Here is an 18,633-nt window from a genome sequence, read left to right on the forward strand (position 1 = left end):
TGATGATAGAGAACATGCTAGTTTAATAGTCAAATGAATTTTACTCCTCTGACAGCAATGTCTTCATAAAAAGACAATATGAAATCTCACCCATCTGAAGTCACTGGCAGCCACTGGCAGTGGCCAGACTGTCCCAGTATTGGAACATGGAATGTCATGGAACTCCTTCTTACCACATCTTAAGATTTTGTGGTTTTCTGTGAGTCCTGCTATGTCCACAAGTCAGCACTGAGAGAGACAGAGATAACTGGAAAAAGCACTGTCAAGTATTAGGTTTGGACAGTGATTCTGCAGATGGCTTATAATGGCCATGGGGCTTATTTTGCATTGTAATTTATATGGATACTGCCATGGTGAAAACAGTATGCAGAAAGGGTTGGTAGCCCTTTCAGCTTTCTCAGAGAGATGAGAACATTGTTACTTTTCAGTTGTTTATTTATTTGTATATCCACTGTTGAGATAACTGAGTTGAGGAGATGTCAGACTACATGCCTGATCACTCAAGTTAAAAGATGGGAAAAGGCTATATGCTCATGCATGTTAGCAGCCATTTCTCCGGTGCTGTATGTTTGGTATGATTGGCTGGAGGTAGCAGTTTCAAGTGTACTGAAATCTTTCCAAAGTTTTCCGTGCTAGAAATATGTGATGTATTAAATCTGATACTTCACACAACCCTTCTTTCTTAGATTCCATCCTGCTATTTGTCATTATCACTAGCACACTAAGTTCTTTCATTCCTTTGTTAGAGGAGACACATTGTTGGTTTGCATCTTGGGGCTCAAATATCTCTTTGCAAACAGGTCCTGAAATGAAAAGATCCTTTTGAAAGTAACTCTCAAAAGAACAAAGCTGAAAAGTAATTTATATTTCCAAAATACTTGAAAAACTCTATCTTATGTTCCTCACTGTTTGGGGAAGCTGGCTGTGTTTAGCTGTCACAGTCATTCTCTTATGAGCAAATACCTCCTGTTGTGATAATTGTTGTATTGCTGATCTTGGGACTCTTTTATGCCAATCATTATTACTGTGAGCTTTGCTCCATGGGACCAGACTCATTACAGTGGATCTCCTCCTCCCCACTGTCATCCATCTCACTGTCAATTTCCTGCTGATTTTTTTCCTTTGTCCCAGGATGTGCAGGGAGGTGGGGTTTGGAGACATTCCAGTTTTGTCAGTAGGAGCAGGTAAAAATGTTCAGCTGCTGCATATAAGGAGAGGTCCTCTGGGTCCAATTCATATTTGTCAGCACTGGGAGAGTGGTTGCACACTCATTAATACCAGATCAGTGTGCTGTGGATTGCCAAGCAGTGGTAAATTCGTCTGGGTAAGGTGGTGGGCACGTGACTGCGATTCTGCTGAATTCGCTGAATGCACAGTCTGGCTTTTCTATGATTTTTGGCAGCTGTGAGAGGACAGGCAATACTTGATTCAGAATACACCCTGCAAATATAGTTAACCAATGATCTTCCTTTCAATAATTCTCAATTACAGCCACGCTTAGTACCTGAACAATGCATGGAGACATGTAGCTCTGGTAACCTTGATCCAAGTATTTGGAGACTGAAAGCTGAATTTTTAGTTAAACTGAGATACAGTATTAGCTGTTGCTGAACTCTGTTATTTGTGGAAGTTTTATCCCTGCCATCAGTGACTGTACAATTAGCTCAGCAGTGCTTTGGAAAATTCATCCCTGGCCATTTTTATGGCAGCTGTGCTCTCTGCAAAGATCATTAATGCATCCAACTGCAAGAGGAGCAGAAGCATCTCCCTGTGGATGTACCTGTCAGTGGCAGTGGAGGGCAATTATTTGGTCTGTGTTTGGCCACTTTTAAATGATGAGCAGCTGAGACCAACTGGGGAAAAGTGTTTCACAAGCCCCTTGTGTGCCTGATCTACAGAGCTTGGATGTCTTTTGCAACACTTCCTGTGGAGAAGTTGACGCAAGCTAAAGCAGCTTTTTGTTTTGGAGGAATCAGAGTCAGTCCCTGGTCTGTTGGCCAAAATGCCAGCCATCAAACAGATGTTGGTTGTTTCTTTCTCCAAATACGAAGGTACGTAGATGCGTAACCGTGGCTTTTAACCTAAGCTGTGGCCATGTTGTGTGACTGATGCCTAGCTTAATAGATGGGATGGTACAACATCACATGGCTCCACTGGAAGCTCCAAGAAGAAACTTGCAGCTCTTACGATCCCATCAGCTATTGAATAATCATAATTATGATGGAGTTGTGAATGGATAATTGACACATGACATTAACAGCTAAAAGACTGAGCCTCCATTTATGAAGTGCTGGTTTAAACTTGTGAAGAAATTGTGAATGGGATCTACTACAGCTCCTAATGTGCTCCATTCTATCCACTGCTAGTGACAACCCACAGACTGAAGTAATTTAATATTTCAGTTAGGCCAACAACAAATTCCTGAGTTGATGTAAGGTATATTTCTTTGGCCCATATAGAAGACACAAGTTCATCAAGTTGGTGGAGAAAGCAGGCAAGCCATTCTGGGAGCCTTCATGGCATACTGGGGCATCACTGAGGACCAGGTTATGTGTGTGTCTGTGGACCTGACAAGTATGTCACTTAAAATGTAGTAACTGATTTTTGGACAACTTGGATGATAAAAGGATCACAGGAAAAACACAGAGGAGGGAAAAGATGGTCTTTGCCTCCTTGTATTAATCTGGTTGGAACTCAACCTCAGCAAATTTGGGTTTAAGTAGGTGTCAGCCTATGCAGTGTGAGCTGACAGAGTCTGATAAAAATAGGTGAGAGTCTGAACCAGGTGGAGCCAGACAGAAGCCCAGCCTTAGCTGATACTGGTTTAAAACATTCTCATTATAGTCACAGGTGAACAGAGGTCTTTCCCTGCATCTCTCCCTCAATGTACTTAGGTCCCAAATTTTATTTTTATTTTTACTCTGAGGAGGCTTTTCTACAAAGTTGGATAAAGAACAGAAAAACAAGGAACACCTATAAGAGAAAGGCAAAACAGGTTTACATCTTTTTACTGTTATGACTATTCAAGAGTGAAAGTGGAAGCTTGTTCATGCAGCTCCCTAAACATTCACTTTGTTGGTTTTCATAGGAAAAGATGACACACCTAGGGACGGGGGTTATACAGTGGTGTACTGACTCAGAATCCAGAGTCTTGCAGGACTGTCCTGGATGCTGACCAAGAGATTGCAAAACTGCAAGAAAAAGCACAACCAAAACTGTCCTGTGAAGGAATCAGATGTGCAGGGGAATGGTGGTGAAGAGGCCGGATGAGGAGCTTCCAACTGAAGGACAAAAAAGAGACAGAAAATGAGATGGAACATGTAAATTGGGAGAGAGTAAAACTTAAGAATGGTTTGCAGTGAAATAGTAAGGTAAAAGTGCTATGCAGTACCAAAAAGACTGTCAACAGCTACTCTGAGGAAGCAAATGCTGGAAGAGAATGAGGCGATAAAGGCTGCTTTACAAGAGAAAGGGCAGTTAGTACATACAGAGACCTATGGTTTGACCTAGTTCAACCCAATCCCTCACTCAGAGTAGAGGGTCACATGTCCCAGTGCTTTTGTTAATGAGATACTGATAATCTTGAAAGTGAATTTTGGAGCACCCTTTGCTGCTGTAAAATGAGAAGGTTAAGGAATAAGGGAAGAAAGGGTAATGTGCAATCAGAGACATATCAAATTGTTGTAAAAACTACTGAGCTGACCCCAGAATTTTAAACAGGCTTGACTGCAAAATTAGGCCTTTAAAATGTGCACTAAATAGCTTCTTAAAGAAGTATTTGCCTTACCATGGTGTTGTGATTTAACCCCAGCTGGCAACTCCAGCTGCTTGCTCACTCCCACCTGGTGGGATGGGGGAGAGAATCAGAACGGTAGAAGTGAGAAAACCTGTGGGTTGGGTTAAAGACAGTTTAATTGGTAAAGCAAAAGCTGCATGCAAGGAATTCATTCACCACTTCCCATCAGCAGGCAGGTGGTCAGTCATCTCCAGGAAAGCAGGGCTCCTTCATGTGTAACAATGACTTGGGATGACAAATACCATCACTCCAAATGTCCCCCCTTCCTTCTTCCCCCAGCTTTATATGCAGAGCATGATGTTGTACGGTATCGAATATCCCTTTGGTCAGTTGGGGTCAGCTGACCCAGCTGTGTCCCCTCCCAGCTCCTTGAGCACCCCCAGGCTCCTGGCTGGTGGGGTGGTGTGAGGAGCAGAAAAGACCTGGAGGCTGTGCAAGCACTGCTCAGCAGTATCTAAAACATCCCTGTGTTATCAACACTGTTTTCAGCACAAATCCAAAACAGAGCCCCATACCAGCTACTATGGCTGAATGAGAAAATGCTGTGCAAGCTTCCACTACAACTGCTCAGTGGGTGGCTGTAAAAGCTGGGTTAGATGTATCCCCTGCAGCCACAAATCATTCTGAGGTGGTGCATTGACTTCTGCAAGGTTTAAAAGGAATATCAAAACTTACGTTGGAGGAAAGAGTATATGCCACATAAAAGCATATTTGAGTCAGAAGAGATTGTCAGACTGTCTGTGGTCTTATAAACCAGTGGTCTCCAAAGTGGGGTGCATGCCCCGCAAGGGGTGCATAAGAGAGTCCATTGAGGTGTGGAAGAAAATGTATTTGTACCATTAATTTTTAGAACACTGTTTATCTCATCTTTAGCTCATCCTTTTTATTTTCTATTTTTCTGTATGTTTTGTAATTTACATAACATGTTAGTACAGTAGTACATGTATATGATTTATAAATTACATACATTGGGGGTGTATGCTTAAAATTTTTTTAGTGATCAGGTTCAAGATTACAAAAGTTTGGAGAGCGCTATTCTAAACAATGGCTGTGGATGAGATCTGCATATCAACTAGGCTGCATATAGAACAGCTGTGGTGAATGGAGTTGTTCAGGGGGGGCCTATAAATATGTGAAGTACATGTTCTGAGGCAGAACCCTGGTAAGAGAAACAGGAGTGTTTGGGAGGAAAATAAATGATTGTAAGCTAAAGAAAAATCCTAGCGCTAGGAAAGACAAAGAAGCAGTACAAACTGCTACCTTTGCAAACTGACTTCCCACTACTCTTGGTGAAAAATGGTGTCAGAAATGTGCATGGAGGAAGAAGGTTGTGGCAGGAACCTTTCCTTAGCATGAAGGTCGTGGGGGGAATTGAAGCAGTGGGGCAGTACTTCAGTATGTGTCATTCTGGACCTTTTGGTGGAGGTCAGTACAAGAAAAGAAAGAAAATCTGGTGCCCCCAACCTCTCAGTCTCAGCCTAGAGCCATCTCTTGTATTTCTGGGTTTTGCACAAAGTTAAAATGTGGAGACTGGGGAAAGCCTAGAGTTCTGGTAGAATTAAGAGTTGATCAGGAATTAAAGTGCCTAGGAGCTGCTGGGTACTGTAATGTCTATTGATACAACAGAAAATACTGGATATCAGGAGCAGACTGCGATACCTGCAGTTAGGACAGCTATTCTAAGGAAGTAAATAGTGAAAGAGGATGAGGGGCTAAGGACTTGGGACCAAAGAAAGAAAGAAGAGGTGCACATAGAAGTAGAAGGAGCCAGGGTGCTGTGATTGCTGAGCTACAGCTGCAGGATCACACTGACCGTGAGAAGCAGCCTACAGAGCAGGTGGTGGGCAATACACTGAAACCAGTTTAGTCTGAAACATACCCTAAATAAGGGCTTGTGGGAGCATGGGCTGCTGCAGGGAGGACAGAGTCTGCACAATGAAAGCAGGAGCCTCCATCGTGGTGTGAGCCTTGCATGTAGAGAAGCAAGGAGTAGGAAGTGTGGCATTTGTGGCTCTATAGCTCCTCTAGCATGCCTTCCAGAACGTTTTGGAAAAAAATGCAGAAACATTTACAGAGAATATCTGAGTGTTTTCAGAGGTAAAGCAACTACACTAAAATAAGAATCAAGCAGAGCAAATGCCAGTGATGCCAATATGAAAAAAAGGAGTTTACGCTCTCTCCAATCTTTGCCATTTTTGTCTTCCATAGTATACAAGAATATGTAATCCATTCCAATGCTATGGATATTGTTAACTTGGCATTTCTTAGCTTTGCTTTCACTGTTTTTGTTTTGTTTGTATTGTCATATATACATATATTTGAATAGAATGATGCAATACTTATAGGTCAGTTGTCATAGCTGAGGTGACAAGAGAAAAATAGGAGCAAACTAGGGGAAACAGGAAAATTGATCAATTTTAAAAGCATGTCAATCTCCCAAACAGAAAAATGCTATCTTTGTGAGAATAGATATACTTCCTATTATTAATAGTGATCGTGCTTAATAGATTAGTAAAATATGAATGCAGTGTTTCAGTATGTAGTCAAAAAAAGGTGTGTAAATGTGTGTGTGTGTATACATATCTTAGAGAAATGCCATTCTGTGCATTTATAAAATGTGACGTTTTGAGCACTACAAGCAGCAACTGTAGATCAGTTAAGTATAGAACTGTTTTCCATGATAAACTGAATTTCAACAGATTGCATAAGTATAGCATTACAACGTTAATGTGGTAACTGCACCTTTGTCTAATATTGTATATGGGATATTTTAAAATAGCAGTGTGTAGATCAGTGGCCCTCTGATGGGCAAAAAATAACAGATGGTAAAAACTAGTTTCCTCTGTTATGCAAAACACTGTGTATGTGTATGATATGTAGTTCTACACAAAATTGCTGTACAAGATTTTTTTAGTTTTAAAGAGCTTATCAGGTAACTTTGGAAAATTAGAGTAATAGTATTTTAGAGGTGAGAGCTTTGCATCAGCTCAAGACACGATGTTCCCAATGGTCTCTTTAGAAGGATGGCAGCAAACAGCACAGGGCAGGATGGGCATGTTTATAAGCCTATATCAGCTTTTAGTGTTTAATCATTAATCATATGCTCTTTAATCATATTTTGACCAAGCCCACTTATGAAATTGTTCCATTTGTTTCCAGTCATCATCTGTCATGCAGTTTGTAGGCTCCAGTTTTATTTGAGTGTATATGAATTTGTATGCACATATACACTCATATGCGTATGTGTCCACAAAATATTACATCCTAACTTTCTGTATACAGTTTACCTGATAATTGGTGTGTATCTCATGAAAACTCTGTTAAAGAATGTGATTTTAATCACATCACACTCTTAGAAGTAACATTGCAGTCTCAGCTACAGGAATTTCAGAATTTGGCTTTGTATGCCACAGTTGCTATTTTATTTATAACAGTTTTGTTGTTTGTGCAGACCGTACTGGCTTTAAAAATCAAACGCTTAACAGGTCGGACAATGACCATGTGAGCTTCTCTGAAAGCTTTACAGGTGTCATGAGACAAAATCACACAGGGAAGAGCACAGGCCTCCAAGAAGACCAGTACTTGGCCCTAACCAGGAGCTTAACTCCATAGAAGGGTTTGCAATAGCCTTGCTGGATTCATAAGTGAAAGCCTGTGTTCTGCAGTCTGTCAAAAGCTGGGGAATGGGATTGTGGCCTTGTAGACAGACAAATGCTGTATTGCCTTTTCTAGTAACAGAACACAATTCTGAACTAAACCTGTGAGGACAAGGTTTTGTCAGATCTGCATTGTCAGGGCTTGTTTTGGCCTGCCTGAAGCTTTTGTTCTGGTCTTTTTAACTGTAACAGCAATTGTCTAACAAAGTGGTAGCTGTTATCTAAGCAGTTACTGCTTTAGCTTACTTTTATATGATTGTATAATATAGTGCCTATAGTTGGGAGGTGTTAATGTAGGGTTGATGGTTGGACTGAATGATCTTCAAGGTCTTTTCCAACCTAGACAATTCTGTGATTCCGTGATTCTGTATTTGTCAACCTAATAGGTGGAACTAACAAGTCATTGTTCTGTGTAAAATGAACTGTCTGAACCTAGGATAAAAATGCATTGTGGAGAAGAACAAACATGGTATAATAGCAGAGGCCTTAAAACTGTGGGCACAAGGTGATAACAGAGCCAACAGAGCTACAGCCAACCAACCCACCAATGATCTCTAAAGGAATGCAGCCGTGGTGTGGGTCAAGCTGGTTTTAGGTGTTACAATGAGAGCAAAGAAAGAATATGTAAAGTATACCACGTATAGCAAATACGAGTGTAACAAGGAATTGCAGAAGACTATAGAGCAAGCAAAGTGTAAGGTATGTTAGAAAATGTATAAAAATAAGCCCAGTTGGATCCAAGACTAAAGAGGAATAAGGTCCCACCATCAGCATTGATGCCTTCCTACTGGAGAAAAGCTCAGGATGATGACAGATTTCCATAAACCTCTCCCATCCCAGACTAAAGCCATCAGCCATAGGACTCAAGGAGGGGTCTGTGATGAGCATAACACCACAGAGAAGGAAGAGGTATTACAAAGTCTGTAAAAGATTTTTAACTATTTTTGGTTTAGTTTGCTAAATTTTCTTTTTTTCTTTTGGGGTGGGGTGTTTTGGTTTTTTTTTTTGGTAATAAATAGATCTGGACTAATTGTGTTTCTGAGGCCCACATAAACTGCATGAGCTGTAGTACAATACTGTACTTAGAAGTGGACAAATTACATTATTCAGCCTGTAGCAGTTGTACTTACTTCCCTTGGGCGTATAATGGACACAGAGGTAAAAAGAGGAAAGCAAAAAAATAGAACTATTTTTCTTCACCTCGTCCTTTTTGTTTGTTTGTTTGTTTTGTTTTTGCTGTTAAGGAGAGCTTCTACCATAGTGTTTTGTATGAGGGAACAGAGCAGGTATGCCAGAAATCCTTTGTACTCAGTCCTTGCAAGAGATGAAGATGAAGGTGATGTTTATAAACCAGGTGAACAGATAAAAATTCCACATAAGATTGAGCTTGCTGCCAGGTTTGCAGAAGTGGGAGTCCGTGCAGTCCTTGTGTATCTCTGGCAGCTCCACTGCCAGTGTGAATACGGGAATATCAGAGGCAAGAGGTTGTGCCTCTGAATCTCAACACCAAAGGCTACAGTGTGGTGAGGCAGTTGCTTGTTTACTTTTGGAATATTACAGCTTGCAATCAATACTCACATAGTTTTGCTTGCTTGACCCTGAGGGGACAAAATGAACACATTTTTTTTCTGTGTAGAGCCCACTGGCTTGTGCCTATTACATGCCTAATGTCTACTATCAGCTCACCATGATTCTGAGTTGAAATTTTCAGTGCAGCGTTCATCCCCTGAAAAAAAATTGGAAATAAATAGAAACATATTACTCACCCCATTTTCCTCTCCTCACACCGTATCTAACATAGCTGTACTCTGTTCATTCCTGTGCTCATCTCAATATTCCCACTGTTTTATCTTTACGCTGTGACCTGTATGAACACTCTCCCAAAGTGTTGGGTTCCTAAGTTATTGTAGCAGGAAAGTGGGAGGAGAGGAGTCTGGAAATTTTGTTGGAGATCTCCATCTGAGGCCTGAGAGTAGCTTGCACCTTGCACAAGCTTCTTCCTTCAAATAAAGGAGAAGGATATGCCATTGCTTGTTCAGCAAGGAGAGGTGTGAAAGGGCCATTCATTTCTTCTTGGTTCACTTATAAGTCAGAGCATCCCATTGACTTTTCTTTCACATCTCTGTCAGCTGGATTAGTTGTACCCTGTTGGGAACTGAGAAGGAGCAGGGGCAGACTGGTGCTGGGACTGGTTGTGCTAGATCTGTTCCAGTGCAAGCTGCTCATGGCATCAAGGAAATCCCTGCTGGCCAGCTAAGGTGAGACTGTAACTGCTCAGTTCCTCCTGCACATAAAAAGGTCATTACTCAGTGATTGCACTCAAATGAGTGAATCAGCGGCTTGCTTGTACTTAGGCTCAGCAGGGATGGCGTACAGAAAGACCATGTAGTATATATATTTGAAATATGTTTTTAATATTGGGATTTGCAAAATTCTTTCTGTGTTGAGCTGTAAAACTGTATTACAAATAAAGAACCATTACTTTATTCTTGCTGACACATAAGCAACCAATTGTTTTTCTAGTAGTGCAATAAATTTCAGTAGGACTGTTGACTGAGGATGTTTTGAAAAGAAAAAACCAAAACAACACTAGCAGTTTTCTGGAATAAAGTACAGATTTTCATCTGAATTAGGGAAATTTCTTCGGATAATTTTTTCTTATATTAAAATTAATTTTAATAATTTGAAAATAATGTTTTATTTAATATTAAAATATCTTCTGCAAAACCCTGAGAAATTTGGGAGGGGAGAGGAGGAGAAGTGTTTTCTAGAATCTATTATATTGATATCCCTTTATTAGGGTAGACAGAATTTTCAGTCTTGTGGTTTCCTGTCACAGGCAAAACTTGTGGTCTGTTTTCCTCATCTGCCTTCTATCGCATAGCAGTTTTTCTGTAGCTCATCCAGTTTTCCTCTCTGCACTGTTGCATCGTTACTCTCTGTATTCCATAACCTGGTGTTACAAAACTTAAGGTTTTCTTCTGTCTTCTTCCTTCTCTTCAATGTCTTCCTCCTTTGCCACGAGTTCGCTGTGATAAGAGCCTGAGGAGAAGGCTGCTCTGATTTTTTCCTGTTGAAACTGCCCAGAGTTTCATCGGTGCCTGTCAGTGCTTTGCATGGAGAGGCACCAAATGCAATGGAATTGGTTTCAAATGGTGAAAGTCAGTCACAAGCCCTTCATGATAGTATCCCAAATATCAGGGGGGCCATACTTTGATATTTGGTTTCCAGCCAGAGCCTTGCAAAACTGACAGCTGTAAATAAAAAGGGCTCTTGACTCTTTTATTTGTAGGTTGTGCAAATGAGACAGTGAAATTAGAACTCTACAGTATTTTAAGACTGGTGATTACCATAGAGCTAAACAGAGTACCCACGTCTCAAGCCCATGATTAATACGATCAGTTGTGGTTCTGGATCTTGAATATGTTACTTCTGGAACTATAGACTGATACATTTTCCTTAAACTAAGCCTATTACTAATCTCTGGAATTCAGAATCCCTTGTGTCTATAAACTGCTACTTTATTGTGACCACACCTGCCAGTCTATTGCTATAAATGTCCTTAAAGATACATGGAGTTTTAACCAGTTAGAATGAAAAGAAATGACCAGTTGACTTTTTCATTTGTTCTGAAAAGCTCACAAGGCAAATTAATTAGTCTAAATCAAGATGGCGTGCGTTCAGGTGGATGGGTAAAGGCCAGAAATAGTCTTTTTCTTTTGCCTAAATAATGCATAATGATTTCACTTAGATTTACCTTAAAGTTTGAAGGGATGAAATGAGAGCTAGAACAATTAGCTTTTTTGAGTTAAATGAAAGTTAGGAGAGGATCAGTCTACTTAATTGCACAGATAAATTCACTGGTTTGGTTGGTTTTTTTCAGACACTGCTTGTTACTTTTTTTTCAAGAATTTCCTAATGAATCTTGTCATCAGATTGTTTCTTCATTTATCATGCACTGCTAATCCTTTTGCAAGAAAGAGAGAAGTGTTATCAGCTATATTAGGTAAAACTTTTTATTCACATTTTTGCTGATGTGACACCACATTTTAGTGGGTATCATTCAAAGCAATGCTAAGTGATATACTGAACATTTTTGCAAGGAATTCAGTGCCTCACCAAATGAAACAGGTCAACTACGATGACACTTTCAGACTTGCAGGACAAGGAAGGGTTTGTGGGTGTGAGAGAGTTCAAAATAAGGCTTGTGGCCATTTTGTTTGGCTTCCTGGATGTTAGCATGCACATACCTGCTATTTACAGTTACCTTTTGGATTCTACTCAGACAACACGTGTGAAATTCTGGCCAGGTAGCATCAATGTAAATTTTGTCACTAGCAGCTGTGGCATCGGGGTTTCACTTGCCTCCCTGCAGGGAGAAGTTGTTATGAAGCCTATGCTGTGCTGACATAACACTTGAACTCACTTGAAGATATAAGTGGTGCATATCAGTTATCAATCTGCCTGTCTATAGATTTTATACTGCTGCTTGTCACTCAGACACGGGATAATTCTCTACGTGAAATTAAGAGCAAGGGAAAACATCCCTAACAGAATTCTTAAAATCTCTGGCATCACTATCTTCTGTGACTCAAACCCTGCTTTGCCATCAGGGATTCAGCAACACGTTTTTAAGAGATTTGTAGTTTAGGAATCCAGAGAGCTATTCATGTAGCTTTCTTCATAACAAGGTGGGGTTTGTACCAAGGATCATAATTTCAGATATGCTGTGAACTATCTTACTTAGGTATTGTTTGCCATAAAATGGTTCGCTAGTATGAGTGCAGAAATGTTAAAATGTGACCCCTGCTAGCAGAAAAAAGGCCAGAACTCTCATCAGAGAAAGTGGGTTTTTTTTTTGGCTTAATACTGAAATGCTCCAAAATTGTTTATTATGATGGTGAACATGTGTGGGTTTATTTTGTGTCCTGGTGGCAGATTTTTGTTCTTTTACTCTCTATCATTAGTGATATATAGTTAATTTCTTGTCATTGAGCCTTGGAGACACATGTGAGAAGCACTTTCACTGACAGGCCAATTTCTTTGAATGACCATAGCTTAGATAGAAACCAGGTATTTATGCTGTTAAGAAAGTTTATAATAAATTTTATTCTGTGGTGAGATCTAGATCCAGTAAGCTGAGCTCCTCCTTTATCTGTTCTGCTCCTCTTTTCAGTGGTCATGCTGCTGATACAGAAGCGCTCTGGGAGACAGTCACTGACTAAGTCTTGAAACTTAGAACAGACATTTGCTGGTGATCAGCTACTAAGCAATTTCTCAGTTAACAACTGAAAATCAAATATGACTCACACATGTTAGTCAGGGTTTGGACATACAATGTCATCAGTCTGACACCATGTTACTGGTCTGGTAGCTGTGGTGTTGGTGGCTCGTTGCCTCTCAGTTTATGGTGGATGGGCTAAAGAGTTCTTTGATGATGGGAAGCCAGAGCTAAATGAGTGTCTTCCCTCTTGCCCAAGCTCCATTGTGTATATACATATTTCCATAGATCAAGGGCAACTTGATCCAAAGAATAACTTTCTCATTTGTAGGTCAAAACCAGTGTGTTCTGGTTCATTGAGACAGCAAACTGACTGCCAGTTGTCTGATACCTTCTAATTGTTGCAGACATGGTACTATTTTCTTAGTTTTACTATTTTTATGCAGTAACACCAAGGAAACAGTCTGTTATGTTTCCATGCAAGGCAGACAAACCAAATCACAAACAGGTCTTCATGCTACAATGTCATTTGTATTTTTCCTCACGCAATTTGGGTTTTGGAATGATTCATGCCACCACTCAGTGTTTCTTATTACTTTGAAAATACTAAAAATGTCTGTACTTCAGCCAGGAAAACACTAAATAGCCATGACTGCCTTTTGCAGGAAAATCTTACCTTTGATTTCTTAGGTCCTTTTGTACGCATTGATTAGGTTTATGTGGAAAAGAGCTTTGGGAAAGAGATTTTAACCCTCTATTATACTGTTGCAACCTGTTCAAAATTACATGCATGTTCATGTGAGGGTTGCACTGGGATAATGAGGTGCCTTTGGACATGCCAGGGGGGAAGTTATGTAGAGAGGCTGTCACGTCTTGGTGTATGTTTGATCGTTGTTCTTGCAAAGTTGTGATGTGCATTCTGTCATGGTTTCAGTAGGGAAACCCAGTTTGCTTTCAATAGCAGGCTAAGGGAAACCTGTATTACTTAAATGGACAATGAGAACTGCGTAGTTCTTGGGCAAGAATTAGCAAGTACATTTCAAGTGTAGAGATTGTATAGTCAAGTGGATGGACCACTTGACAGGACTCTGAGAATAATAAGTCTTTCTTCAGCCTAGACACTGAATCATTGTGTGACATCTGGCAAATTGCTTCAACACTTCTGGCTCTGTTTCCCCCACAGGAAGTAGAGAACTCCACTTTAGAATGAGATCTGTAAGGGCTAGTGTAATAGATAATGGTTATAATGATACAGTTCTCTGCAAAAGCTTGGATAATCATCTTCAGCAGTGGCATTAGTTTGAATTTGTTTTCTTAGTTGAATGGAGGTTTGACATGTGCAATTTCATGTTTCAGTTGGGCAAATTAATCCTTGATGGACTGGTGGAGAAGTCTGAGTGATTTTTTCTGACTATTTTTCTGACTATTCTACTTTAGAATAAGTATTCTAAAGAATACTTATTTTAATGAGAATAAAGATCTTTATAATTTGAAGCCAATTGCCAACAGAAGGTTGCAAATTGTTAATGCAAGGTTAAACTAAATTACAAATGGGGAAATGCTTGCATTTTAAGTATCTTTTACATTGTTACAGAAATAACTTTGTGTTCTTCCTCATGTAACATTTACATTTTATTTTGAAACAATGTTAGCTGCTGCTGAAAAGATCATGAAATTGTATAGGTGAAGAGAGACAGGAAATCCAGTCCATTTTTTTGTGCTTGCATCACATGCTGGTACCAAATGATCAGTGGTTGCCCTCCTCAGCTTTGATTTGAGCAGATTTGGGATTCTGCAGTGATGTCCCACGCGTGCCAGTGGCTACGCTGCTGTCTTAGTCGCAGCAGTCACTGTATTTCAGGCTGGCGGTCTCTGAGCTAATAGCAAAAGAAACATGCATTGGTATTGATTAAACAAAACATAGTTTGAAAAATATGATAAATGGTCCCAGTTTGCTTTTCTGGATTGTTGATTTTAGTATTTTCCACGAGTTCCCAGATATCCACTGTAGCAATATATAAAGCCATAAAGTTCATCTTCTCTTCTCGCCTATGCAGGACATAGCTTAAAAAACATAAGGGTGACCACTGTCTCCTGAGGAACAGAACAGCAATTAATTGGTTTGAGCACTGCTTACACAGAACAACGATGAGCTGTACTGTGTCTGCTGCAGAAGCTTATACTATGAAGGCTCAGCAAATGCTAGTTTGTCCTAGATATGTCCTTTTTGTTGTCTGCCACATGCTTGCATAAAAAGCTTTAAAACATACCTGAATGGGGCTTTTAGAAATTCTTCTGCTGGTTAATAACCTGTAAGAGAATTCCTTTTTTTAGAACATTCTTCTTTCCTCCACTCTTTGACTCTCATTTTTCTTTTTCCCGTGGATGGATCCCTGCGGCAAGAAATTCTCTTCAGCTTGAAATCTTTTTTCTTTGCTGTCCTTTTCAGTTAATTTTCAATTCACTTATGTATATTCTATGTCTCCACTTGTTCTCCCGGGAGATATCAGACAATAACCTCCTACGCTGTAGATCAGGGGCTTTCTGAAAATGCACGTGGGGTAAATTGAGCAAGATGAAAACTAACTAATGCTAATTAATTCACAGATGTTGTATTATACAATTAAATATATTGTTTAAAGAATAGAAGCACCTGATAATACCAGAGCTACAAATTATTAATATTCCCTCTACAGTGGTCCCTAATTAGTTAGAGTAGGTTTGACCAATTCTACTCTCATGCAGTGCTCACATACCAGGCCTTTAAAGGTCACAGCTAGTGGGATCTACAAAGCCTCTTATAGTTTTGCTAACATGACTTCCTTAACAATTGAGTCAAATTGATGAAAAAAATTGAGAAGGCGATACCAGATGCTAATATTATAGCTGTAATTTCCTGTTGCTTTAGCCAGAGGCTTTGCACTATGAAAATTTGTTCAATGCAAAGAGATCTTCATGGATCGTAAAACAGGACTGTCACTAAACACTTGTTTTACATCTTATTATGGTTCCCTGATTCTTTGGGCAAAAGCGGGTTATCTCTGACTGCTCTGCAGACTGAAGCATCTAGGGATTGCTATAATCTGTGTTTTGCTGTCTGTGTTGCTAGAGAACTCACTGCCAGCTGGAGAGAGACAAAGATGGTGCTCCCACCAAGATCACACTGTTCCTCCCCTCTCCTCTTCTGTCAAGTGAGATGATGAAAAGACTTGCTATGACAAGCACAGGCTAGCTAAGGGTTTTCCCACAATCTGGGAATTAGCTAACCTGATCAGGCAACTATTTGGGCTCTTACTACTTACGTCTGACACAAATGTGTCATCACATAGGAGAGAAGATGACACATAAAATGCTTTCCCATAGGCAGTGCAGTTTTTTAAACCAGTGGTGCACAATAAGCTTAAAAGAACAGACATGGTGATACATATTTATGCCATCAGGACTCCCCTAGCATTAAATTAGGTGATTTTATATGACTACTAAGAACCCTCAGCTTCTTTGCTAGTCTGTGCAGTTGCTTTCAGTTCCGTGTTGAGAACGTTTCTTAAATTTTTGGGTTGGCTTGCAGCCCTCTGCTTTGATTAGGAGCACACAGCAGTCCCAGCAGTTGGAACTGAAGGCACGGCTTCAAGTTAGAGGACAGCGTTATGGAAAATCTTGGTTATTTCTAAGCTTGATCTGGCAAAGGATTCATGAAGGTGCTGAGGTATTAACATCTTTGCATTAAGCCATCTGAAAAACAGGATTTACAAAAAAGGTGCTGACAGAATATCTCCAGGATACAAAAACAGTTTCATGGAATAATGCTCTGTAAGCTGCTCTAACTGTTTAACCTACTATTCTACCAGGCACCACATGTTTGCCAAGTTAAAGGGAAAGCCACATGGCACAAGAGCTGGTGGTATGAAAAGTGTTGTTAAAAAAATGAATGGTTGGAAGTTTTTTCCACAGACCAAATGGGGGTGGATTACTTTGTCTTTTTTCTAAGCAATGACCCTAACCACTGAGATAGAACCCATTGTATCTCCTAAGTAAAGTTGAAATATGTTTGGAAAAACAGACATTTTGAAGGTCCAGAATATTTGTATTTCAGAACTGGTATACAGTGTAGGGTGGGAGTGTCTGAAGCATGTCACAGGTAACATTTCCTGAACACTTTGTTTGAGGTGGAACTGCATTTTTCAATGGTTAATAGTTCAGAAGCCATTCTGACACAGGATCTGGCTTCACTGGAGTCACTATAGCTGTGCTGTGCCTAGAACTGTATTACAAAAACCATCATGTACATTGTGTATTTTACAGCTCTTGAGTCAAATTGTGAAGAGCTGAGATAAGAAATACATTAAGTAGTTCATAGGTGGCAAGACAAGAGCCTGTGTCATGGTGCAGGTGGCAAGCACTGACAGCTGATCCAGCTCCTCAATCAAGATGTGTAACCTCTGCTGAACTCGGTGCTCTGATAATAGTATTTCTTCCAGTAACCCTGCTGAGAGCTGGTGAGAAAGCACTGACCCCTTCATGAACCTCACAGGCTCCATATGCCAAGGCTTGAATCGCCACTGAGATGCCAGTGAGGTCAAAGAGCCGGGGAAAGATGTTGTGCAAAGCATCCTCTGGAAAATACATGAGCTTCACCTCCTTCCTCTCCCCTGGCCCTGACCTGGGGAGATGCTTATGATCAGGGCAGGGCTTTTAAGTGAGTGTTGGAAGTGAGGCTGGGCCCACCTATATCTGTGCTCTTGCTTATGTGCTCACGGTAAAATTGATAGCAAAGGATTTCTATTCTCTTCTGTGCCTCATGCTCTGTGCAAGCACCTGGCAGCTCTGAGCTACATGCTGCTTCTTGCAGCCCCTCCTTCCCTGCTATCCTATTCCTCTTTCTAAAATCATTTAAACCAGACAGCTTCCTGATGTGTTACCCCATGCATGCAGAAAAGCACATGCACTCTCAGTAAAAATTCTCCACATTAGTCTTCTGTTCTCTCCTTTCCTACTTTTTGTGCTGTAGAGAGAGATTAAGTGTCTTAGTGCAGAGCATTATAAGGTTATGTTAATTAGAATAGCCAGTACCCTGAAGTAATGCTAAGTAGATAGGGTTTTGTGGGTTAATGTATGAATTTATAGCAGGCTAGAAAGGCTCTGCAGCAAGGGCCCAGACCTTTGTTGCATTTTTGTTGTACTTGTTGTTAGGGGTTTTTTGTGCCTGAGGCATGCTGTCGTCTTGAGCAGGTCACACTTCATGCAGATAAACATTTTGGTCATGTGTACAATTACTGTACTCTAAGTGTGTCTTTTAAAGTACAAGTTCATAAGTCAATTGCCAAAATGTCTTGATTTAGAACACACTGAAAATGTGATTTTACAATCCTGGGGAAGAAGCCTTTGTGTGAGAGTGGACTGTAATTAAGGAAAATAGTTGTACTCCTTATTGGTCTTTGCTCTGTAGATGATGCATCTTGTAACCTGTGTCTGTCTCTTGCTTTTGTGCTGCAAAGGGACTGCCTTCTTAGGTTATTTTGTATGACTATAGGTTAGACCTTGATGTTCTTTTTAGTCTGTATCCCTAGTCCAGTATGTCAGTGCTCCATGTTACGAACCTCATTGTGTTAAATATGGAGTTTGCAAAATATGTGAAACATACTGAAACACCTCTGTCTTTTCTTTTTCAGGATAATAAAGTTTTGAACAGTGCCTCCCCGAGAAGTGTGATGAGAAATGGCTTTAGGAAACAATACCCAGAGAAGTTACTCCATCATCCCCTGCTTCATCTTTGTTGAGGTAAGTGCAGCATTCAGTTGCCAAGCCTACATAGAAGGTAGCTCTGCCCTGAAGGAATTAAGTAATTTGTTGGCCATTTTGTTTGTAAGGAAGAATGGTTTCTTACTTGATAACATGAATATCCATCCTCGTACTCAGTGCCTTCAAGTCCTCCTGAAAACAGTCCTGCATGAGTTAGCCAG

General features: G+C 40.2%; 1 protein-coding gene across 3 annotated transcripts in view; it reads left to right on the forward strand.

Moving 5' to 3' along the window:
* The window catches only part of PLPPR1 (phospholipid phosphatase related 1), a 135,102-nt gene that overhangs the window by 44,070 nt on the left and 72,399 nt on the right, over positions 1–18,633 (forward strand). For all 3 annotated transcript variants that reach the window (XM_074855103.1, XM_074855105.1, XM_074855104.1), the window contains exon 2: positions 18,343–18,451. In XM_074855103.1, the coding sequence (XP_074711204.1) occupies positions 18,389–18,451 (63 nt within the window). In that variant the 5' untranslated portion in view covers positions 18,343–18,388. The remainder of the gene's footprint in view (positions 1–18,342; positions 18,452–18,633) is intronic.

The sequence above is a fragment of the Strix uralensis genome, chromosome Z (genome assembly GCF_047716275.1).
Source record: "Strix uralensis isolate ZFMK-TIS-50842 chromosome Z, bStrUra1, whole genome shotgun sequence".
NCBI classification, from domain to species: Eukaryota; Metazoa; Chordata; class Aves; order Strigiformes; family Strigidae; genus Strix; species Strix uralensis.